Source organism: Thunnus thynnus, chromosome 18, assembly GCF_963924715.1.
Source record: "Thunnus thynnus chromosome 18, fThuThy2.1, whole genome shotgun sequence".
NCBI lineage: Eukaryota > Metazoa > Chordata > Actinopteri > Scombriformes > Scombridae > Thunnus > Thunnus thynnus.
Genome location: NC_089534.1, coordinates 14238184 through 14263541, shown reverse-complemented (window position 1 = coordinate 14263541; position 25358 = coordinate 14238184). Strand labels below are relative to the sequence as shown.

At 41.1% G+C, this 25358-nt stretch overlaps 2 protein-coding genes across 8 annotated transcripts in view; one reads left to right on the top strand and one right to left on the bottom strand.

The window, feature by feature from the left end:
* LOC137169751 (phosphatidate phosphatase LPIN1-like) overlaps nt 1–14514 on the bottom strand; it is a 20491-nt gene extending 5977 nt beyond the window's left edge. Inside the window, exons 1-10 of one of the 5 annotated variants that reach the window (XM_067573074.1) lie at nt 14401–14514; nt 13500–13627; nt 13250–13339; nt 5251–5454; nt 5058–5153; nt 3034–3320; nt 1441–1515; nt 1217–1330; nt 998–1121; nt 561–897 (exon numbers count right to left, since the gene is read on the bottom strand). In XM_067573074.1, the coding sequence (XP_067429175.1) occupies nt 561–897; nt 998–1121; nt 1217–1330; nt 1441–1515; nt 3034–3320; nt 5058–5153; nt 5251–5454; nt 13250–13339; nt 13500–13550 (1378 nt within the window). In that variant the 5' untranslated portion in view covers nt 13551–13627; nt 14401–14514. Of the gene's footprint in view, nt 1–560; nt 898–997; nt 1122–1216; nt 1331–1440; nt 1516–3033; nt 3321–5057; nt 5154–5250; nt 5455–8532; nt 8773–13002; nt 13229–13249; nt 13340–13499; nt 13628–14400 lie in introns of those variants that run through there. The other 4 variants (XM_067573077.1, XM_067573076.1, XM_067573079.1 and 1 more) reach the window with 4 other exon arrangements.
* gpatch2 (G patch domain containing 2) lies at nt 14407–25358 on the top strand. Of its 3 annotated transcripts, none has more exons than XM_067573081.1 (10): nt 14407–14598; nt 15462–15705; nt 16313–16863; nt 17438–17502; nt 18066–18263; nt 19052–19172; nt 19722–19761; nt 19966–20030; nt 21046–21134; nt 23963–25358. In XM_067573081.1, exons 1-10 carry the CDS (start codon nt 14549–14551, stop codon nt 24130–24132), a joined length of 1593 nt encoding a protein of 530 aa, XP_067429182.1. In that variant the 5' UTR covers nt 14407–14548; the 3' UTR covers nt 24133–25358. The 3 variants fall into 3 exon arrangements, with proteins under 3 accessions (XP_067429182.1, XP_067429181.1, XP_067429183.1); XM_067573080.1 differs by having other exon boundaries at nt 16313–16866; XM_067573082.1 differs by lacking the exon at nt 14407–14598 and adding an exon at nt 14670–14934 and having other exon boundaries at nt 16313–16866.

Below are 25358 nucleotides of genomic sequence, written 5' to 3'. Positions count from 1 at the left end.
CTGACCAAGTTAAAACATCTTTTCACCAGCTTTTGGTAATATTTCCCTGACTAGACAGTTTCTCATATTTTTTACGGCTTTGATTCTCTCTTAATAACTAAGCACTTCAGTGGATTTTACCACAAAGTTTATGACATGCAAAGTACATGACAGACAATAATTTATTCTAAGACACAATAAAGCTTAATCTTCTTCAAACCATCCAGATGGTTTTCCGATTTGCAGTTTGGAGAAGCAGCTGCTCACCCTAATACAATGAATGGAATGATATTTGGTTTGTGGTGCACCAACAAACCAATTCTTAAAATATTAACTGCAGCGTATGGGGTTGTGGGATCATTAGTAACTGTCATGATATTTAGAAAAACCTTCCAAATGTAATTTTTGGGTGATTTTTCACCACAAACTGAATGCCGTTGAGCTAAAAGGAGAACTACAGCTGTCAGTTCCGAACCTCAGCAGATGAAATGATAACTAGTTAGATAAACAAGACTCTCAAGGGGAGAATAAGTTTTATTGTGTTCTTGATTGACTTCAAATGAAGCAGTGGAAAATATTACCCTTTCTCTTGGATGGAGAGTCCGTCTTGCCTAGCGGACGGTTCATTGTCTCCTCCATGTCTGACATCATACGAGCTGCCGCACCTCCCGCTGTTGTAACCTGCGCCTGGGACTCCATCCTGGAAGATTCCGACTCCATCCTGACTGTGACAACTGTTTCCTCAGTAGCTGCTGTCTCCTCCGGCATGAGCAGTCTGACTGCTGACATTTCAGAGCAGGGTCCACACCGTTCTGCGGACATCTCATGAGTAATCACACGAAAGTGTGTGTTCTCAGATACGGGGATGGATACGGGACAAACTTGTGGAGTGTTGGATTTCACTGGGAGGAAGGATGGCTAGAAAAGTAGGGAAAAGGATGATGATACACATGTTACATGGAGTAACATTAACATACCAAAGCTACCACAAATATATACAATATAGCACAACAGTTACCGTGGCAGCCTGTGGCAGCTCTCCCCAGGCCCAGTGCATGGCTGGATTCTGATTGTCTGTGTCTGATGGCTTCATCATAAGCTCAGAGTCACTCTTAGGAGAGGTGGGACGCGAGTTTCCAGGGCTGAGAGAGGAACATATGATAAACAACAATCAAACAGCTGCTCAGATCTACTCATAATGTGTAAGTCTTCATATGATTATGAGTAAACGAAGCACCTCTGAATAGGACTCCACTCTCCATCTGAACGAGTGTAGACGCCAGTCTGTTTGAAAGAACCACCGTTCGAACCAGCTGTTGCCTCGTCTCTCAAGACATCCCGAGACGAAGACCTGAAACACACACAAATGCTGTACATGTATATCGTATAGTTGTACATCATTAATCTGCAATGTTAATGACGAGGTATATTTCTTTAATTTTGTGATGGGCTGTAATTTACCTTTCACTTTTCAACCATTTTCCAAAACGACTTTCAAGACCCACAGAGATCATGCCTGAACTTGTTGCACTCTGCCTGCACTCAAAACATAACACGTCTTAGCTACATTGCATTCTGGTCTTTTAAAGCTTCTGTCAGTGGAAATATTGATATAGTTATTATCTCCCTGCTATTATAGCTGACTCTCAGAAAGAAGCTGTTTAAAGGAATTATGTAATGAAATGTCATTCTAAGTATATTAGAAAAAATATCATTACAAAACATTATAATCAGACCAGAAATGCAAAACACATCGCTAATAGCGGTTTAGTGTTTTAAGTTAGATAATTCATTTAAAAGCCAATTAAAGTCCCCCTCAAGACATGTTTTAGGAAATCTAAAAAAAACTGTGCTTGGAATAATAATTTGTTTCTGATATAGTTTTTCCACAAAAAAAAGTTAAATGACCTTGTTAAAAAGCTATTAATATGCAAATATTTTTCATTTCAAAAGAATGTCTTCTGTAAAGTCCATTCTCAGTGTATGTACACTGGAGTCTTCAGTTTTCCACATCACACTTGTATAAGTTGCATACTGGACCATGATTGGCTCTAAACTAGTTGTGATGTCACAAATCCTGCTCAAAGGTTAATGCCCTAAAATCTGATTTAATCTGAGAAACTTTCCACTTTCAGCAGATGAATGTGAAAACAGTCTACTAGTGTCAAACTCTCAGCGAAGCTCAAACATCCAACTGAAGGAACAGAAAGAAACATTTTTGAGTGGAGGAGGGGGACTTTAACATCTTGTTTACACGTTGTATACAAGCATCTTATTTGCGGTGCTCTCCGCAAGCTCACGTGAATGAAAAAGACACCGTGGTATTGATTTACAGTCGCGTACAGCAGAGACGAGCCAGAATTTAGATGTAATAGATCTCACACACATGTGCAGAAATGAAATAAATCTGTCATTGCGGCAGTTATTTACAACCGCTCTCGTATTCATTCATGATAAGCAGATCTTAACAACATATGTAAGGGACGTGGCTCCTATAGCCACATGCCTGACATGCATACTGCACATACTAGACTGTTATTGTTTGACTACTGTAGCGCACAGCAAGGGCCGAGTTGTGGTAGTCGTATATATACACATACTGTACGTGCACTCATTCACAAAAACAGACACACTCTTTTCATGTGCAAACTTGCTCTTTCACATCCAGTGAGGGAAAAAAAATCATGGTGCGGATGTAGTGTTTTCCATATGGTCTTGAGTATCTTATCAGTGGGTGTGGGTGTGTGTGCCAACACCACAGCTGGAGGCCTCTCCACTACAGACGCTGGTCTGTTTATTCTTGTCTGACAGACTCCAGTTCCAATACAGCTGCTCTCAAAGCTTATTTCAGTGATGTATTGTACTGTTTTTCTCACTGTCCACACTTCACCCCTCCTGTACTCTGTCACGTGTATCCCTTTTCCTCACATGTATTTTATTACTTCCCTGTTATTTACATACATTCTTCCTTTTTGCTGTCTTTATTCCTCTTTTCTACCATTTCCCTCTTCCCATTTTTCCCCTCTACTCTCTCTTCGTTCTGCTGTTTCTCACCTGTTGCTTTCCATCTCCGTCCCTTCATCTGAGCTGATGTCTATAGTGAACATGTCTTCGTCCTCAGAGTAGTCTCCGCTCTCCTCCCTCCGCATGCTGTCCGCTCGGGCCTTCCTCCTCCTCTTCCTCCTCTTCTTCATCATCAAACCGCCGGTCTCTCCGGCACTCCCCGTGGAGCCCAAGGTCTGTATGGGAGGCCCAGAGCTCTTCCCTAGCAGGGAGGAGCTCATCAGAATGGCTCCATCTGACAAGATGGGAGAGGTGGCCAAGTAGGAGGGAACAACTTCCTGTTTGGACAAGAAACAAGAAATTTTTAAAATTAATGCAGTGTAATGCTGCAGATTATTAACATATAGAAACTGAATGATTTCAAGTAAATCTGCATCCCTTAATGTAAAAATTCTGCTCAAAGTAAATGACCAGACCATGCAACCTCCATTAATATTATTTTTCATGTTACAATTAACTTACACATTGAAAAACAAAATATCGCATTCAAATTATCTTATAAAGTTTCCTGTTTCTAAAAGCAAGCTTCAACTAGACTTTGCGATTTGGTATAACTTTATAAACTTTTTTTTGCACAATTTTAGTATGAGCCAAGTAGGCACATGTGTGCAATCACTGCCAGCTGTTTGCAGGAACCCCTTCTGCTGTGGAGAGAGTTTGCAATCCGATCCAAAACAGAATCTGTTCCTCAGTTCTGTGAAAAGGAGGCAGTTTTACAAAAACCTCCTTCTAAGAAAAATCTGGGCTTTCCAGGAGGGTCTCCAGTGGAGGGGAGTATAAATGCATGTGTGGAAAGGCATATGGAAAGCAGAAGAAGGAGGAGAAAGGAAAAAAAAGAGGTATGATTTGTGGTCTGATAATACTGCCTCACGTTTTTTCTTCCCTGTGCCAAGAAAACCGTCCAGAGACACAATCCTCCTCCCCCCCTTGCTCTTCCAGGCGTGGGAATCTGACACCACTCTGGTTGAAATAAATCACCCACTTCCCTTGTCAGTGTCGGGCCCCAAGTTTCAGTAGTTTTACCGCTTGTTTATGTCTTTAAGGCATACACACATATCCTCGTGTGCATACAATAACGTAGAGACATTTTACTATGACCACTTGGCTCTTTCAGTCTGCAGCTCAAAAAACTTGGAAACCCAAGTGAAAACATTGGATGTCGAAAAAGTCAGCTTTCCGAGAACAGCTGTTTTTTTCCCTCAAGTTTTCCATGAATTTCAATACTGAGTTTTGAATGGTTCTCATGGGCTTCAAAAACATACAAACTTTAAATGAAGTCATCTTAAGGGGGATTTCTGACTTCAACTATTCACATTTTCAAACTTTAATCATTTGTTTTATAGCAAACAAAATTACACAAATTGCCATAAGCATATTTTTTTTCAGGAAACTCCAAGAAAGTAAGAAAGTCCTGATTTCTGCTCAATCATAAGTCCACAGTATTTAATATAGGTCAGGTTAGTAAATACTCCCTTCAGTACTCTCACTGATGAACAGAGGAATGCTGTTCAGCAAAAAAGGAAAGGAAGAAATTCCTGGCTGCTGTGCCAACTCTGCACACAGCGTGACCTTGTTCAGACTACTAGGACTATGTGTAAGAGGGAAGACAGTTTGGATAATGACTCTCGGTTGTAAACAAGGGTGTGTCTGAGTTTTTATCATGGAGATGGAGATTGTTTCAAATGTGTTTTCATTTGAAACTGGTACTTATTTGAATCAATGTGTGTCATTTAACGGACTGACATTTTGTGTTACCCTTCACTTTACCACACACATGCCGGTCTAGATTTTTCTTTTGAAAATGAGCAACCATCAACCAAAATATCTTCACAAAGTGCAGAGCTTAGAGAATATTGGCCATGACTCATTAACCATTTGTCCAGTCATCATAAATCTTGGTACATAACTTCAGTCTGTCATTGGTAATAAGTCTATCAAAGCATTTTGAGCCCCACCCATAGAGGGGGCTAGTTTTTTCTGCTATCTCTACCTATGGTAAACTCTTTTCACTATACCTGATCATTTTCTGTTTCTTGGACAAAGAATGCCTCTCCATTGTCCCCAAGCTTCATATGTAAAGCCACTGCTTCTCCATTGATCTCCATGTCCACCTGAAGAAGAGAAGAGAAATAAGAATACCTCAACCGAACAATTAAACTGTTTTTCCTTACAGTACAAAGGCAGTTGCTTGGTTTTTATGACCCTTACCACTTTCTCTCGGGACCGGAGGACCCCCATCTTGCCGAAGCGAACGTGGAAGGGTGAGCATTGCAGGGAGCCATCGGGCTGTCTCACTACGATGACATCAATGCAGCCAGAGAGGGTGGCAGGATTGAGACCTCGGTACAACTCTTTGACCTGGACAAACACCTGGCCTGCCAACTGGCCCACGTAGTTCATGGTCTGACGGGTCTGGGGGAGGAAACAGTGAATGGAATGAGATGGATGAGAGAGACAAAAACAATAAATGATTTAGAACGAAAAGCTATATCTAAATAAACAGCAAAAGGTCTGCAACGCTTCTTAAATTACCTACTTGTAACCACTAAACTCCACAACACCATGTCTCAAACTCAGTCAACCCTCAAATAGGAGGTGTTTATGAACCGGCATCCGCTGTGCCATTCTTCAGTCTGTCAATCAAGCTACCGATGACGTATGACCTGATGACTCTCCTTCAGAGGAATGGGGTGAAGTTATTCTCATAATCTGGTCTGAGGTCAGTTTCTCAGCTGCATTGTGACCAGTACGGGTGAGGAAAGAGGACAGAAAAACTGGCTCCTGCTCAGTGCTCATGTGTTATTTCTCTCAGGACACTCTATGACCTGCATACTGTAACATTCAGAGAACCACTTTGACCTTCTCACCCTGTGCCCCCCCCTTCATGATAAGTCTGGAAATCCTATCCTGTCTTCCATTCAGCTGCTCCAGACACCAGAGGTCAAAGGACAAACCAAGTTAGACCAGTCGGCACTCATGTAGTGACAGTGATGTCATAACCTGCCAGGGAGTTTATTGGCTGAGCCAAACAAAGGTGTCATGAGATCTGGAGCACCTAGGCAATGTTTTCAGATACATGTGAGAGGGTCTGTGAACACCGACAATGCAAATGTCGTCTGAAGGTAAAGGATACTGTTGCGCAAGAACTCAATGAGCGGCTCAACACATAAGTCTGAGTATGTTGACTGTTCTCTACCAGCTACAGGCCTATTAATCCGTCCACGTCATTCAAACATTTCACACAGTATTTATTTCTGGTTTGATAATAGCAACACAGTAGCAGAAGAGAAGGGTTGGGTGACCAAATTTGCGTTTCTGTCCTTATAATCAAGTCACACACACTTCCCTTAGTTGTGACACTTAGTCCTGTTGTTCTTTATGTAAATACACCTTATACGCTTTTTCCAAAACATCTGGACAATTATATAGATACCAGTATTGGAAATGCCCCCGATACTGCCTAAAATGCTGGATTTGGGTATTGGCGGGTATGCAAGTCTATGCACTGATCTGATACCACGTAATTTATTAATAAACTTTAAAGAAGTTTCAGACCGAGATAAAACAGCATTTTTCCTGGAAATCAATTTGTCTCTGCTGCTCCAAAACAGCAGCCTGCACAGCAAACTGCTCTGTGCAGCTACTGTTTTAGAGTGGCGAAGAAGAATTGATCTCTGGTAAATAGTGTAACGTTAGCCGTTAGAAATGTCAGCAATTTGGCAACATTTTACACTGGAAAGTCCCACCAGTAAAAAAACAACGTACATGCAAGGCTTTAGTTTCAAGGGGTGGCACTAGTTTTGCCAATTTCAACACCAGCAATCTTATAAAGCATTTAAAAACACATTTCGCAAAAGAAAGCAATCATATCACATCCATACAGGGTTACAGCTGTTAATTTTATTTTAACGCAATGGTATCAGATCAATACTTGGTATCGGCCAATACACAAGTTCAGGTGTCGGAGTCGGTATCGGGAAGGAAAAAATGGTATTGGAACATCTCTACAATGATCTCATTGTGGTTGATATGACCAATATAAATTCCCAACTTCTTCATTTCACTCCTGATCCCATGTTGATATACCTGTCTCTATTTCCATCTGCATTCTCTCAGTTAATCACATATGTCCAGCTAATTGTGACAACTCCGCTTTAAAACAAACTACTTCAAAGGAATGCAATTACGACACATTAATAGGTATCTAAACAATTCAACTTCATCTCTTCCCAGTGGCTTATGGATTGAGGAAGGTTTGAATGTCTTTTGCATATGAAATTTAGGTCTAAGGGTTATCAGCAGACATTAAATAAGATAAGGGATTAAAATAAAACCATCTCAAGAATATCCATTCATGTTATTATTGCTGGCGCCAGATGTTGACTAGATTATTTTGGTTTCTATGATGCAAACACCAATGGCAAGCATGTGATGCATCCCATTTGTAAAGCTTTCAAAGCTCTAGTCTAATAATGGAAGGGGGGGGGGGGGGGTGGGTGGGTTGTCTTTGACTCAATTGGCAGTGGGCCCCAAAAAACGATTGCAGCACCAGAAGATAAGGTTGGAACAATGCCAACATACCCCTCCCTTCCCCTTTCTCATGGAGCCCATGTGGCCACAACAAGAGGCCCCTCACTGGTGAACATGAGCCCTAACTTTAAAGCAGCAGCTGAATCTGAGAAGACATGTCTGGATCTCGAAATACCTCTTATAGATGACCTTCACCGTCTTAAATTTTTAATTTCACTTTTCACTGAGGCGTTGAGTTACTGGCTGATTCTCAAAGCAGCTTCATCCAAAAATAGATTTTCTTGTGTTACAGATGAAACAAAAAGAGGAACAATGTCTCATATCACTGGCCCTGCTTGCTTTCTAAACGGCTTGTACCCATACCCAACCCACATTTACAGCCTTGAATGAGCCTTTGAGAAATCCTATTTTTTAAAAAGCCCCTGACTTGTGTTTAACTGTGGTATGCTCATTAGTTTAATGGATTCAAAGGCTGCAGTTATGAGGGTTTCCTCGCAGGCTGGAATCTGGCTGGGCCACTCAGTGGATAATATGTTGCAGGTATAGACAGAGACTGTTTTGCTTTCATTCTCATTAGAATCATAGTAACATATTAATTCTCCTACTACATAAACATTCAAACCCATAAGCTTCACTACATCCTGATCACTCTAAGAAAATCAAAAACCCCAGCCAAAATTTAGGTGATTAATTATGTTTAATTACTAGCAACAAATCATTCGTTTCCCCAACCACATGTTCAAAGGGAAAGGCATTTTAAATCCAGCACATGTAAGTGAATAGCTGGCTCAAAACATCCTGACAGCGCAAGGACTGAATGATAAACGATTAAAGCACACAGTATTTATCATATAGCTGACGAATATATTGATGAGTTGTGAGAAAAAAAGGAGCCCATTCATCATCTGTGTCAGCAAACGGGCAGATGCAGTCAAACGCAGTATAAATATAGGCTCCTACCTCTTAAGGCTGAATACGTTGACAGCAACAAACGGGAGACTGGCGTTTCCTCAGCGGTGAAAGACAACACAGCAGGGCATTATAGAAGACACATTTCCCGATGGAGAGTATGTCTGAGTCTGTGCTAAAGCCCTGACCTGCTGTCATCTACTAGAAGCAGCTAAACAGGACCATTTAAAAAAGCGATACTCATTCCCCCCTCTCTCCCTCTCTCTGTTTATCGCTGACTCTGTCTCTCTCTCCTCTCTCTCCCTCTAGCTCAGGGTGCCTTGTCAGTATATGACATCATCTGCAGCGAAAAGCCGCCTGGTGACCAATCAGCGTCGAGCTGTTGAGTTGCCAAACGCATCGTCTCAGCTGCCACTGTGGCAACAAAATTGTTTTTTTCGCAGCCACTTTCATACATTGTCGCAGACTGTCGACTGGTTGCGTCAAGCTGATGGTGGTATTCTCAAATATCGGCATAATTATTGCTCGTATTCATTAGTATATTTAGTGGAAAGAGCCAATAAATACCACAAATTTTGTATCGTTTTTATTAGGTTACATTAAACTTGCCGCTGGTACCTTAAAGTTAATCAAATGGGGTGATTAATACCCTAAAAACTACCAAATACAAGACACAAATGCGGTACGACATATGAGTTGAATGATACATTTTTGCACAAACATATCCAGCTCACGCTACAGTGTTGAACTTTAAAGAGCACTGGGTGAGGAGAAATGTATACAGCAGCTATGCTTTGGCGGCGGGAAATGGTGAGTCAACGTCAGCGTTTGAAGTCACAGAGTCAGTGTGATGCAGTGAGGTGATCTTGCCGACCAATCACAGCCCTGCCTGCTGGCACATGCGATGTTTGCAGTTGTAGCCTGAGACCCTCTACTCTACTGAGACTGTGTGTCAGGAGGAAGTGGTTGACTGCTAATGGCACTCTCAACACCAGAAGAACCTGATCATTAATGTCTGTGTAATAATATTCTTGCATAATTACACACACACACACACAAACACACACACACACACACACACACACACACACACACTTTTGTAATATAAAGACAGTAATGTTGACCTAGTTATCCAATCTTTTACTTTGTTTTCCTCTTTCTGTTGGTGTGTATGTGTGTGTGTACAGGTATTCCTAATGTTGTGGGGACATAAGTCTGGGGACTCGCCCCCCTTTTGGGGACAAAAAGCAAGTCTCCATGAATCATTCATTTTAGGTGAGGATTTGGTTTAAAGTTAAGATAAGGTCGGGGTTAAGCAAGTAGCGGTTAGTGTTAGGGTAAGTCTCCAAGAAGAGAATATAAGTCAATGTAATGTCCTCTATGATGGAAATATGATGCTGTGTGTGTGTATGTATGTATGAAGTGGGCACACAGCCAAAATCTTGACAACAAAATATCTCTCCATGGAAGACCTCCAAGCAGCAGCCCAAATATTTGATAGGCTACACGCTACAACAGACTCACGTGCAGCTCTTCTACAACATGAGCCAGTTCAGCCATATGTGTGTGTGTGTGTGTGTGTGTGTGTGTGTGTGTGTGTGTGTGTGGGTGTGTGGGAGTGTGTGTGTGTGTGTGTGTGTGTGCGCGCACGCACACTAATTGTTTTTCCAGACTGTGAAGCAGTCTTTCTGGGCTAAACCAGAAAGGGAAGAATGTGTGTCTTTGTTAGGGTTTTTCCATCACAGTCTACCAATGCATTTGATGTGGGGCACTTGTGTACACTTGAAATATTCACACTGTTATTCCACATGATTATTTCTAACACTAATGTGATTCAAGTGATTAAAATGAAGGAAACTGCAAACTGTATAACTACAAACACGTGTTTGAACTAGTCTGCAGGTTGATAAAAGAGGAACAAGCAGTGCATGTCATTATGTCAGGTTGTACAATGCCACAGCTGCTGTCTCTGCGGTTTACAACCTTGCAGGTTTAGTATGTATAGTTTCAGTACCGGTTTGTTTCCTGAGAACTTTGTCTCTTTAAACGACTGACCCAGCAGCAACTTGCACTAGTCTAACCTCAGCTGACTTTAAGCAGTTTTATGAATAGGCAGATTGGTGGAATAGTTATTCCTTTTATTACCTGAAAGTAAAATGTACTCACATATGGTTTCCATGTCTGTCGTTCCTTTTTGTTTTTATTAACTTGAGGCCCTTGCTGTGAGACATATGAGGTGTTCGCTGTCATACTGAGCATTTTTCCCTTTTAAATTTAAGCTACAAGCAGAAGAAAAGATATTTATAAGGAAGCTGTGCAGCTAAGGTTCAGTTTCATTCATCATGGTACAATCTGCTACATCTTCTTTTTTTAATCACATTTGTTTCATCAGTTCACAAATGTGAATTATGTCATAATCCTGTAAGTTACACTGACATAACAACATAATAAGACCTTAAACTATCTGCATGCCAGAAGCCTTAGTTTCTTTTAGATCTTCTTACATATGTGATATTAAAAGTCTCCACCCTGATCGCAAAATAAATACAGTTATAGCCCTTTAATGACTGTGGGTAACACATACCATCATATATTAACAGTGGTCATCCCCTACTGGCGCTACTACTTATACAGGCTGTCCTCATATCAGTCTTTATGTCAGTGTCACTGGATTCTCTGAGGACATATGAGCCACACAGCTGCCCTCATACATGTTTTGAAGAACAAGATTCTTTGCCAGGAAGAGCTGAACTCAGTCCACACAAAACAGCACATGATAGCAATTTCATATTTAACATGTATGGTCAGTGGCACAACTAGTATCAGGCTACAAGAACCACGTTGACATATGATAAGTGTCAATAAACAGCTCAGTAAGATGCATCAGCAAAGAAAGAAACATTTGTATTTGCTTAAAATATCGAAAGCCCTCAAATATCTTACATTTTACTTATTTAATATGTTGACACATAAAGTTAGAATTAGGTCAGACCCACTTGGGCACCTCTAGGTTGACCTTACTTAGCTTTGCGCCAAAAATTCCCGTCTTTACTTGGAGGTGTGTCTTGGCTGCTGTGGCCTCACACTCAGCTCAGCCAATCGCAACTTTGGATAATACAGGTTGGTAGCAAGAGGTGACTGCTCTCTAAGCACCAATCAGGTTGTAGTGGGGCCACCATTTGTTTGCTTAACATTCATATCTCCCAAATATAGTAAAGTAATTTCTAAACATGACATTTTAAGCCTGTTGGAGAGGAAACATCAGCTTCTGTGCTCAAATACACTGTCCAACCAGTCAACAATTTGCTAAGTTACACTTCCCATTTTTTTTTCCATAACCAGGGATTTTTATTCATTGTCAATGTTTACACTCCAAACTTTTTATACATATATATACACACTAACAATCATTTTAAAGGAGTGACACCACCACAAACTCAACTCGGTTTGCCTCAAACCATCAAAAACAACATATTTCACTTGACTCAGCAATAGCATATTGTTTCAACAAATGCATTGCATCATCCCTTTTGCACAATCTGTTGATATCAAGGCCTCTGATTGGCTCAGGCTATTCTGGCCTGAGAGTCATAAGACATGACGGAAAAATTAACTGGAACTGCCACAATTTTACACAGAGATTAAAAGGAAAAAACTCTTTGTCCTTAATTAGGGAGATTACGAGAATAAGAGAAGAGTTTAAACCCCCTCTTGGGCAAAAGATTGTTGACTTATGGCTGTAGACTTTAAAAAAAGGAGAAAATGAGAAGAATGTTTTTATTAACTCAAGATAGAAAATGGGAAAACATATTTTGAAATGGAATAGAAACATCCACAAATATCTTTGAGCGTGTTCTCATGTTTACAAGAAACCACGAGGAAGCACTTTGAACGCTATATTTCTGTGTTTCTATGCATATTTATTAATCAATATATGAAAATGTACATTATACACATACAAATATATATGTGTTTGAACACTGCACTTCAATTGCAATTAGTTATCTTATAACTTTTACTGTATCACCTATCTCTTCACCCAGCTTTCCCCAGTCACCTCTCATCCCCCCTTCACACTTTTTTCCCTCCTTCTTCACAAGTTTAGGTCAGACCAGATCGCCTTACAGGGGGGGAATACTGACACACACACCCCTGGTCTCACTGCCTCTGCTCCTCTAAAACCCACTTACAGAGCTAGTTACTTTTAAACACACTATATAATATTTTATTTATGTTCAGTATCTTATTTTTATTGTGTATACTGTGTCTTTGTCTGTTCCGCACTTAAATAAAACAAACATCTGTCTGGAGCCTTGCTCTGTCATGGTACAGAACACACATAAATCTGTAAGCGTGCATGCATATATCCACACACTCTCAGTTGACATTTTACTCACGTTGTAACTAGATGCATGTCACCTTCACATGCAATGTGGTCATGAAGTTCCTCAATTTATATTTTCATAATTCATGCTAATTATGGGTTCCTCTAACAACATGCAGATTTACAAATTACTTTACCCAGCTCCAGGTGGTGTCACTGACATCGTGTTCAACAGTCTCATATAACTCTTCATCATCCTCTACTGGTATCATGATTCCATAATGTGTTCGATCCCAGCTGCAGATCTCTGATTTGCTACCTCTCAACGCATGTGTATGTGTGAGATCTCCATGAGCCTAGAGTCTAGAACTTGTGTCTTCACTCTGCGAGTGTGTCAAGGGTCTGACTGCCGTGTTCAAGCGGACAGCGTCTTACTAAATTTACCTGGGCCCCCTTGTCAGAAACCTGAGACGGTCCTTGAGTGGCCATCATCCACCAGACCCTCTGACTTCTTAGGCATGTTGTGAGGAGCACCTGTTAGGATTGTTTGTCAGAATGTTAGTGTAAGTGGACTTCCTCATACACCAGTCAGACAACAAATTACTTTGGCATGGAGCTCCCCCTACCAATGCATGCCTGACAGTTTTTTCAATGTGTAAATTTCTCATTAGTTAACACAGAGAGTGTGTGGCACCTGTTGTTGCTGTTGACCCTGTGTTGACCATGCTGGTGGCGTCACTGACATTCAGACAAGATCAGAGCACCTGTCACATTGGGTGAAGTCCAAGTCTCCCCGGTACCCGTTTACTCTTCCAGTGACCACTGTAATTAATATGACACTGTGGTCACTGATGTGTTTGTATTGGTGACCTTTGGTATATATTTGATATGCCAGCTGACTGTCTGCAACAGTGCAATCCACCTCTAATGTGAAACTTACTCAGCTGTGGCCTACATTGCCATCCAGTGTTCAAAAAAGGTAAATGCATGCGGATTTAAGATTAAGGACCAAGTTGCTTTCAAGTCCTGTGTTTAAACTCTGACTTACAAATGTAGTTGTATACAATGGAATTATTAGCCTACAGATGAATTTATCATTGGACGGAAATTATAACAAAATCTGTCTACAAAGAAAAGTATTTGAGATGCATTTTTTGAAATCCTTTGTCACAGCTCCTATGTAAAACAACGGTCTATTTTCATAAACAACAACAGATTGCTTCCACACTTACTTTGCTGCTTTTTGGCTCAATTTTTTAAAGGTTAAACTGTAGTGGGTTAAGTTGGGTTTGGGTTAGTTTTTTTCGTCAGGGTTTCATTAACTGTACATTTACTCCTCATGCTGCAAAACTGTTTATAGTCATGAAAAAAATGAAATCATTTTGAATAAACAGCTAGGCACATAGATTTAGAGGAGAGGGATATGTTATGTACAACATGCACTTAACTGATGTCTCAATAGTGACAACAATAACATTAAGCAAATAAGTAATAATCAACATTGCAAAATAGCAACAACAACAAAAATTTTTTTTAAAAAATCTGCCGTGCATTTAGAATACCAATATTTCCTCCAGTACCTGAAGGTAGCATACCTCTTGCTGCTTTCACCGTGTCCTCCTCCTCTTGTCGCATATTTATCCAGCTAGCTGATCGGTAGCTTTTGTGTCAGGATGGTGTCAGTGGTGTGTCAGTGTTTGTCCGTTGTTTCTGGCTAAAGGTATCTGGCATTTGGCGGCTTTAATGTTCCGTGCAGCTAATCTAAAAACCATCGGCAAAGCGGGAACCGGCTGGTAGGTGGTCTTTGAAATCAAATCACCGAGACGTAACATATTGTTCACGTCCGTGAATCAGCCGGCTAGAGCTAAAGCTAGCGATGCTAACTGGCTAGCAGCAAAGCTAATCAGGATATCTAAGCATCTCTTTGTTGTTTATTTTCCGGCGACAGCTATTATGACGAACAAGTTTGAACGATGCGGACGCTCGTACTTAACGACAGTTAAATAGCTTGAAAGCTAACGCTACAATAGTTGGACGTTTGTTTAAGTGGACTCAGCTAGCTTATAGCTAGCAAGAAACCGTTAGCTTATAAAGCTAATAACAACCGAAAAATACAGCTTAACTCAGCGGTAATTAACGCTAACTCAGTGCAGTGTTTAAGCTAATTTTAAGTGTGTTTGCAAATGACACTGTAGGCTCTTAAGTTACACATTTGGAAGATTTATTGTCGTAAGTAATAACCAGGGAACTCATTGGATGTTATCTTTAACTTTGCTAGACGAAGAGAGATGTCTGCGATATGTGAATAATGATCTGTTTAAGCTAATTTTAGTTTAATAGCTACATAACGTTATATGTAACCTTATAAAATCATTTCGCCATGAGAAAGTGTTGTTAACGCACGACGTTGGCTTTAACTTAGGTCTTTTTAAACAATTAGAAATCTTAATTTTTCCCTGTTGTTCTTTCTACCAATTGAAATTCACTAGTTATCCCCAAACGCAGACACAAATTCGTTTAAGTTTCCCAATTGCATCATAGCTGTCCTGCACACATTACTTGTCGCTCAATAAAACACAAGTTGCATTCCCCCCCAGCCATGTTAATTATAAACGTGTAATAATACTCTCCCTCTCCCTTTTTCACTCTACCTCAGGCACTTTCGCCGGACGATGGACGAGCTGGTCCATGACCTGGTGTCAGCGCTGGAGGAGAGCTCGGAGCAAGCTGCTCGTGGTGGTTTTGGTGATGGAGGAGACCATGCACTGGCAGTGGGCTGTCTGCTGAAAAGACAGGCTCGGAAGCGGAGGGGCAGAAAACGACGCTCGGACAACCCGCACCCACCCTGGGAGACAGGCCACCTCAGTGAGGGTTCAGAGTCCAGTGTGGAAGAACACAAGGTGAGACATTTTCTTCAGATGGTTATAAAGACCGTTCTTCATCCAGGACCTGCCAGTTTGAAACACTGTGTATACAAGCCAACAAGAGGGTCCTTGAGTGAAACTCTTCAGACTGTCTGACATTCAGAGATGTTGTTGAGTAGCTCACCCTGTTCTGAAGAGGGCAAGAAAAGGGAAGACTTTGAAAAAAGGGAAATTATTAGACAAGTCATCATCTCTAGTGCTTTTGATGTAACCTGACTCAGTGAATGTTTCACAGCAATAATCTTTTACCTGTTTTACTTTCACCAGTCAGCTGGTAAATAATCAGATTGTTTTTCATTCCATTCCTGTGCTAACTTGATAATCTGACTGAATTGTCCTGTCATTTTTTTCTTTTATTATTTGAAATATTTGAGTTTAAATCACAGATAATATCAGATGTGGGCAGGGATTTAGAGGTCTTGGCTTCCAAACCAGTTGGGATGCACATATGTAAAACATTTGTCAGTGTTGCATAAACAGCACTGCCATCACTTTGGCCAAAACATTCTCAAGGCTTTTTTAAGTTTCTTAATTTAGCATTAGCATCACAGCCTGGTATTTACCACATTGACATTGGTTGCAGGACTACCGCAACAGCACAGGAGGTGTCTCTGCTGCCAACAGCCATGCCCGCGACAACAGCGACTCGGATGAACAACTTGGCCCCAAACGCCGCACCCCCCTCACAGCTGACATGGGACGAAGCAAGAGGCCACTTTGGCCGGATGACCTGGGTGTACTGGGGTCTGCAGAGGGAACTCGCAGTCTTAGGCGACGACGTAAGGTCAAACGTATGGCTGTAGACCCTCCCGTGGAGTCAGAACCCCCCTCCTCCACCATGCTAGGGCCCCCACCTGTTCCCAAAGCCCGTGTTGGCGGCAGGCCCCCTAGACTGGGTGCAGGGCAGGAGGGAAGGGTTGGCATGGAGCTTTGTGGAGGTGGCCTGGTAGGGCCAGGGGGAGGGAAGAGCAGGGTAAAGAAGAGGAAACTGGCCACACACAGGCTGGGACTAGAGGCTACGGATGAAGGGGTGGTGGTGGAGAGTGAAGACCCCATCTCATCTCCAACAGAAGGGTCCAAAGACAAGATGGAGCTGGAGGAGCAGAAGGGTTCGGATGAAGACATGAGTGACAGGTGGTTAGTGTTTTGACCTTTTTGTTTGTTTTTTTCATGTCCTGACCAGAAGTTGCAACTCTTCTGTCTCTGTTTCTGTAAATGTGACTGTTTGTGTGTGAGGCTTGAGGCCAACAGGTGAGGAAGATCTGTTGCGTGAATCTCAATACTGCTGACCAGAATGTTTCTGTATTCCTGAGTATTAAAAGCAGTCAAGTACCAAAAGCTGGCTAAAAATATGTTGTCAAATCATAACCTTGTTTACTTATTCTTTAATCAGAAAGTTCTTGATTTAATAACATTTTTTTCCAATTTTAGACAAGCTTATTTTGACAAAGTTTTTGTACAGCTGCCTGTGTTTAGGCAGAATTTAACTTTTAAATTAAATTTAAATTAAATTAAGCAAAAGAGTTTGTGGCAAAACATGTTGGTTTTATGAAAAAGTATAATTTTGGTGTTGTTACAGAAACACTATTGGCATTGAACAACGTCCAGAACATGTGTGCGATCTCAATTATTGGCTTCTTCTTTACCATTTTTTTTGCATGAAATGTCTTTAATCTTTTTATTTCTTTTCCTTTTCTTTTGTTTTTAGTGAAACCAGCAGTGTCAGTAACAGCAGCGACGGAGGCCTCTACACCAATGATGAGGGGAGGCAAGGTACGTACTTAGATATGTGTAAAAAAAAAAAAAAAAAGTATTGGTCATAAGTGTACACAGTAAGTATACAGTATGTTGGTATATGTGAGTAACACCTGTTATTTCCACACACGGTGGAACATATGCTACTGGAACAATAGCTGCTGTCATTGACATGTAATTCTAAAAAAGTGATGATGGGGTCTCATTTTTTGTGCCTCTGTGTTTGTCCTGATTGTGAACGTTATGCTTAGTTTCGGGGCTGTGTTTCCATTTTAAATCTGTGTGTACAATAGTGTTTTGTTCTGTCTGCATGTTTTAATTACCTGTATGTTCACTGCAGATGACGTGCTTCTAGTTGACACTGGCCAATATTTTCCTACCTTGTTCCTATATAGTTGCAGCCATAGTAGAACTTCTCTTATCTGTCATGAACACCACTATTTTTCAAACAACTCCTTTAAAGTGGATAAATGTTGTTCTAACAGGGAGGTAACAAGTGTAGAAAGAGTTGGAATTACACATGTACTACATCTGTATCAGTGGTGACCACGAGGTCACATTTTCTGTCCTCTTACCTCCAGGTGACGACGAGCAGAGCGACTGGTTCTATGAGGGTGATCCAGGCTCCGGTTCAGGACCCGGGGGTGCATGTGGGGTGGCAGGCGTGGTCCCCTGGTGGGAGAGAGAGACGGGGTCTGAGGAGCTGGACCTAGTTGACCCTGTCTTCAACAGCATCCTCACTGGATCCTTCCCCCTCATGAGCCCTGGAGCACAGAGAGGTAGACTTCCATCACACCTGAGAGCTTAGCTTTAAAACTGCAACTTTTAAATGTCTTTTCAAGGCAGCTTTTAACACATTTTGACATAAAATGTACTACATAATTTAGTAAGGGTGTTTATTGTAATCATGAGAGTTTGGAGACCAGTGAAAATGTACAGTCACCTAAATTTTTACAGTGTTGTTGCAGTCTCACTCATGACCAGTAGGAGGCAAACACACCCCACAGACAGGTCAAGGCAATGTTCAGCAGTAAGGCTATAAAATATTGATGTATAGTAAATTCAGGGAGTAATATTTCCTGCCTATGGCTTTGGTTGTAGCATGCTGTATTAAATAGAAAAAAAACATTCCTTTGGCAGACATTTCTCACATGATTAGATAGTGGCCATGACCATTTAATTACCTAATTATTCATGACATATTGGGCACGAGTTTGAGGCTAAATGCCAGAACAATACATTTTCCTCTTCATTTCCCAGTACTTCATGGAAAACATTACATTGTCACCTTATTGTGGTCCAGCAGGCATGATAAAAGTAAATAAATAATAATAGCATTCCTGTATCTTTCATTAAACAAAGCTGCCTTTCTCTCCCTTACTAATTTCTCATTGAACTGCTGTTTTTGAATGACCCCTCCCTCCCAGTATTATGGGACATAGCTGAGCTCAGTTCCCTCTCATCCAACATGAACCGTCTGCTGCGCCTAAATGGGAAAATTATCAAACTATGTAGTAATTTCAATAATCCTGTTTAATTAATGACAAACCCGTGCTGCGTCTGTCAGGGTTCCAGGCCAGGCTGAGTCGTCTCCATGGAAACCAGCAGGCATCTGAGGCAGGGCTGCAGGGCAGCACCAGTCAGGGCTTCAACGACAGACTGGGCAGACAAACCCAAGACTCCCACGAGTGAGTTCTTTTGCTTTTTTAAAATGTGAATAAAATTCCAGCAATTTGACTGTTTTTATTAACTATTCCATTTATTGTCTTATTCCTATGTTCATATTATATCTTGTGGAACCTATTTTCTTAAAGGAGCAATACAAGAAGTGTGATTAAGAAACCCGTCCACCTGCAAGCCACAATTTGAATTTGAAATCAGTTCAGTTTTAATTGCTTTGTAACACAATTTTGGTTTGCAGGCGTGAGGGTTGGATAAAGGGAAAGACACAATGAAATTATGTAAAATATGCATTAATACAGTTTCAAAGCAAAGTCACAGGATTCACTATACTCACACACATTTCAGGTCCATCACTGTTTTTGCAAGAACCGAAACTAACGACTGTATGTTCCTACAGATTAAATGCAGGTCAGGTTTCTGAGTTCTCTGAGTAAAATGTTCCTGAAAAAGGGCCAACAGTTTTACTTACAAGCAAGAAATAATGAGCTATAGCAGTTTGTTTTCTGCATCGTCATGAATGTACGACCTCAATACCACAATTTTGTTTTCAACAGGCCGTGGTTCAGCTCAGGCTCAAGGAGGGAACACGGACAGGTGAGTCACATTTTCTTTGCTTCATTTTTATTCCCATTCAAATGCAATGAAATGCAACAAAGCGTGCAGAAATGCAAAGTTTAATTAATCTCTTTTGAAGGACAGAGTTTAGTTGGTGTTGAATGCATTACTGGTTTGGTGTTTGAAGGATAACTTACTGACTGTTTGACTCTGAACTTTTTGTTTCTCGTCTCGTCTCTGTAGTTGCACTGGGACTCGCGGACGGACAGAGGCCATCGGAGAAGCTGTTCAGTAAAAACAGCCAGCAGGTGAGAACAAGAGTTAAACACGGCTGATTTATAACCTCAATTCAGAGATGCAGACTCATCACCTTTTTTTTGGCGAAATTTGCAGTTTTGCAGAAATTTGCTGGCTTCTGCTTCTCAAATATGAAAATTAGATGATTTTCTTTGACATACATTGTAGCAAACTGAATATTTTGGGGACAAAGACATTTGAAGATACCATCTTTGACTGTAAGAAATGATAACAGGCATTTTTCAACTATTTACTGACATTTTATAGAAGATGAAAGAAAGCATCAAAAAGAAGAATTTCTGGAGGAAAAAAAGCTACATTTGCTGTTTTCTAAAACACATAATGTTATGCAAAAACAGCTCCTCCTTTCCATTAGGAGCTATAGAAGTTGCAGATGCATTTACTGTATCTGGTGAAATAATGGTAATGATCTTTTAGATTAGATGCATTCAATATTCTTCTTTAGCCCTTTATGTCTGTTAGAGAGACAGATAGATGGATGAATAGGTGGATGAGTGGCCATTTGAAGCTGATATTTTCCATCTACATCTACCAAAACACATTTGCATTTTTGTGTTCTTACAGTTTAAATGCAGATGTAGAGCAGGATAGTTTTACCCCATAATGGCTGTTAGAATTCGTTTTCAGACAGATGCAAATATACTTAAAAATAACTAGAAACAGGCATGTAAAGTGAATTTCTTTAAAAACGAAAAATTCTCCCGGGCGAGCATGCCTCCGGACCCCCTTAGTCGTGGCAGGTTTTGTCGGTCCATGCAGTGTTCTCACCTTTCTTACCCCTTACCTGTTTGCATCCTTTCCAATTTCATTTCCTTTATTTAGTCTTCTTCATCACCGCTGCAATCCCATCGACATAACTTCCCTTCGTGCCCGCAGTGTTTAATGGTATATTTCAAAAGAGTAATACTGTATGTAAACAAATACTTTGAGTAGTGTTATTTGAGATGGAAAAAAAAAAACAACCTAATGCTGCCATATTTTTATGTCACTTGGCTCCATTTGCAGACAGACCAGCGGGCACCTTGGCTCTCTGTGTACGGGCGATGTCAAGCGGAGGCGAAAAGCAGCCCCCCTCGGTTCCACCGCACCCTCAGGTATCGGATGCACACCTAGCTACACCTAACACACCATCTGGCACTTACTACCAACCAGCCCCCTTCTATTTATGTATTTTTGGCTCTAATTTTCTTACTTGTTTTCGTCCCCCCTCTCGGGTTGAGCTCAGTATGTTCGTCATCCTCCTTTCCTCCTCGCCTTCCGCCTCGCACACGCACTGATCCGAACACAAGAGGCCGGGGATGAGAAGTGAGGGTTTCACTCCACATTTTTTAAAAAAGGGTCGATTGAGAGAAGCATGTTGCTCATCCTTCATACCCCTCCGCTCCCATTATTAAACCCTGCTTTAGCTCTTAACCCCCTTTCCTCCTAAGCTTTGTTGGACAAGAGTCAGCGGCTAGTCGTGCCGTCAGATACTGGATTAACTCTCAGCCAGTTACTCTTGTTTATCAACCCCCCCTTCCCCAAACCACTTTCCTTGCTCCTGGGCCAGTTGCTGCTTTTGCAGGAAAGGCAAGGTAGCAAAACCTAATGCTGTTAAGCTAAACTCCCATTGTAAGATATTTAGTCTGAAGCCATGTCCAATATTTTGATGATTGTTTATGCACAATAGAGGGCCAAATAAGAACAGTACAGGACGCAGTTCCCTCTCTCTATTTATTTCCTGACCCATAACACAAAAAAGTAGTTCTAGTTGACAATATGACAAACAGAGCTAGAGAGAGCACACAACAGTGAAGGCACAAAAACACAACTAAATGGGAAAAAAACAAACAAAAAAATCATTCATATGGTCCTTTTTTCATTGAGATTACTCATAAAAAAAATAATTTAAAACTCAGTTAGCGGGCACATGCAAAGGTTATGTACTCCAGACTGCTGAAATTTCACTGCACGAAGTGACACAGTCAGTGATGTAATGCACAACTCAAGCGTGTACTCCAGACGCAGTTGGCGTGTTGAGGAACAGCAGGTGACGGCAGCGGCGGGGACCGGCCAAATGTGTTTTCTGACAGTTTGGCTGGAACCCACCTGGAACTCAACAATCATGACTGTAAATGAGCGGGCAGCTTAACCCCATGCTGCATACAAATAAAGCGTGGATTAAAAGGGTTGGCCTCTGTGACTGGACTGGTTACTTCCAGGAAGAGCGAGGACAAAATGAGCACTATCTGTCTGAGACAGACGTGGGTACACTTGCCCTCACTGGATGCTGTGGAAACTACACTGTAAATGTGGCAAAGTCAATTACATTATTGCATTACTTAGATGTGTCATCCTGAGACTCAGAGGAGGTTCACATTTTGAATAGATTGATGAGGTCACTGGAAGAGAGACTTAAGCCTCTCTCTCACATAGTTCCTGGTAAATTACTGGAATAACCTTTCAGGTACAACTGGTGATTTTCACTACTCACACACGCAGCTACATTCAGGAACATTTCCAGCTTGCACCTTTTCACACAGGCCATGGCAATGCTGGAATAGATGGGCAAGGGACAGTCCAGTAGATGGCAGTAATGCAACACTTACGGATGCCGCCATTAAACTCAACAGAAGAAGAAGATGGGGCAAGGCCGGATGTATGTGTACACAGCGGAATGTGTCTTTTATTGTTTTCAGGAACATGGCAGGCGAGGAGCAGTTTGTAAGACACCCGCGAAAGCATTGGCAACCGTAGACAAGTCGTACATTCAAATACATCATCAGTGGAGTCTTGTGATTGGTTCACTCGCTCCTAGTGAAAGCGTCTTTCATCAGACAGACGTAACCCCTCTCCCTGTAATGTTACAGCTTTCATTCACAACACAACCATATCGACATTTTCCCTGAAATGTTACTAGGTTTTCAGGTGGGAAATTGGCGGTACAGATTTCCCTGAATATGGATCCCTGCTCCCGTTCACACATCACCCCATGCAGGAAATGTTCCTGAACATTTCAGGGATACACTGCATGTGTGAAAGGGCCTTTAAGTGCAACAGGTTTTATAGAGTCATATATTGAAGCAGAAAAACAAATAGCCTATGTGAATGAAGGAAAAGCACCAAAACACTGCTATTAGAACTGCAAGTCATTTGTTGCTTCCATTATGTATTGATCTACCGACATTTTTAAATTATTCAGTCAATAATTTGGTGTTTAAAAAATAAATAAATAAAAATGCTTATTGCAAGTTCCCAGAGACCAAGATGATGTCTTGTTTTGTGCAATGATCTGCCCTAAACCCAAAGATATCCAATTTACAGTCATGTAAAACACTCCCATTTGAGCAGCTTGATGCATTTCTGCCTGATGATTTACTTAAACAATAAATGATTGTATCAAAATTGTTGACGATTCATTTTCTTTTGATTAACTAATCGAATAATCGAACGAATTGTTTAAGCAATAACTGCTAAGAAAGGCGGTGTTATTAGGTTGTCTGCCGTATATTTTTTATGTTCCTGCTTTTAGATTCAACTAGAGCTTGTGTCTGATTTGCATAATTGGTGTTATTTTTTGTGATGTGACATATTTATTAAGTCTCAGGTTGATTGATGCACCTGCAGTTATAGCCTCTCAGAGACTCCGCTAATTCAAAACTTGCATCAAAGTGCTGCTTTTCACATTTCCTTTATAGCTGACAGCTGCTACTAATTTGTCATTGAACTAATGAGCCACATTTGTAGCAGTGTTGGTAATTGTGATTATTTATTTCAGTGATGAGGTGTTCACTTTCTGTCTGAAAACAAACCATTAACTATATAATGTGATTTATTGTAGTACTTAGTTGTTGGGATTTTGTTGTTGTTGGTTTATTTTCCCCTAAATTCTTACACACAAGCTGTCAAAGTCTTCTCTCCTAACCTGTGACCTCTCTTCCAGGAGTGGTCGGGGAGAGTGCGCCTCCCATCCCTGACTCAAACATGGGAAGCCGCATGTTGCAGAGCATGGGCTGGAGCCCGGGGATGGGCCTGGGTCCAGATGGAAGGGGCATCACCGAGCCCATCCGGGCCACACAGAGACCCAAGGGCACAGGTCTAGGTTTCAACTGAACACCCCCCGGTTACTGGATCCTGAACCTGAAGCAGGCCCAGTGAAACACGTCCCAAGAGCTACAAGGAGGACGGAGATGAAATGCTGCTCAGGCCAATGAACAATTTAAAAAAAAATAATAATAAAAAAATAAAAGGTCAAGAATAATCCAGGCAGTAGAGTTCGTGATGAGAGAGAAACTTTCCCATATTGTGGAAACCGCAAGAGACAGACTGCTCGGACAAACGGACAGAATGACACAAGAATGACTGAGACTGAGCAGGAGAAAAAGACTTGTCCTGTCAAGAAACTCCACGTTGGAGAAAATAAATGACACTGATGCCTCATTGTTAGTGTGTTAAGCTGGCATGCTGCCTCAGCCCTTTTACCTCAGATGCCAGCATTACAGGCCAGAGAACTGGGTTAATGCTGAAGATGACCATACACCGAGAGCCAATGACGACAGTTCGGTTTAATTTCAGTCAGCGGTATAGGTTAGTGAATTAACGACGAATGGTTTTGTCTCCTATTGCACAAGTTCATCAGAATCAAAGACGAGTTGAGTAGGCCATACCTCAAGATTTATATTAGGTTACCTTTTTATTGTGATAAGTTAGGGTACACTGTATGGATGCGTGTTGGGATTATCTGGATGTGTTTTTTTTCCCATCCATTTTACTGTTCATTTTAACGGAAGAAGTCATCAGAATGTTTTTATCTATCCGAAAACAAAAAAAAAAAAAGATAAAAGTCAAAACCATAATTTTCCCTTCATTCGGCACTTCTATGTATGCATGTGCAGCTGTGACTACAGCGGGTTTCTGCTGATGTTTACCAAGAAAAACGTGAAGTAAAGTCTCGCCAACTAACTGCTTTACTGTCCCATCTGACCCAGTATTTTTCATTTCGGTATTTTATCCCGACTGCTTTTGTTCTGCAGTATCTAAGCTTACCGAAGCCATGCAGTGAGGGAGTAAATGACTGTGAGGTTATGGAAATTCTGGTGAAGTACAAAAAAAAATACATTCAGCTAAAAACAATATGAAGTAATGTACTGTTATAATAAAAGAGGCACTACATACCTGTGACTAACAGGTGTTCTCACACAATTTGACTGATTAGACCTTTTTCCTCAGGACTGTGAACGAGTACAAACTGTGATTGATTGAGAGCTAATCAGGCAGAATTGAGAACACCTGTGTGGTCATTGAGGACCCTTTAAGACAATAAAAAACGGTAGAGGAAA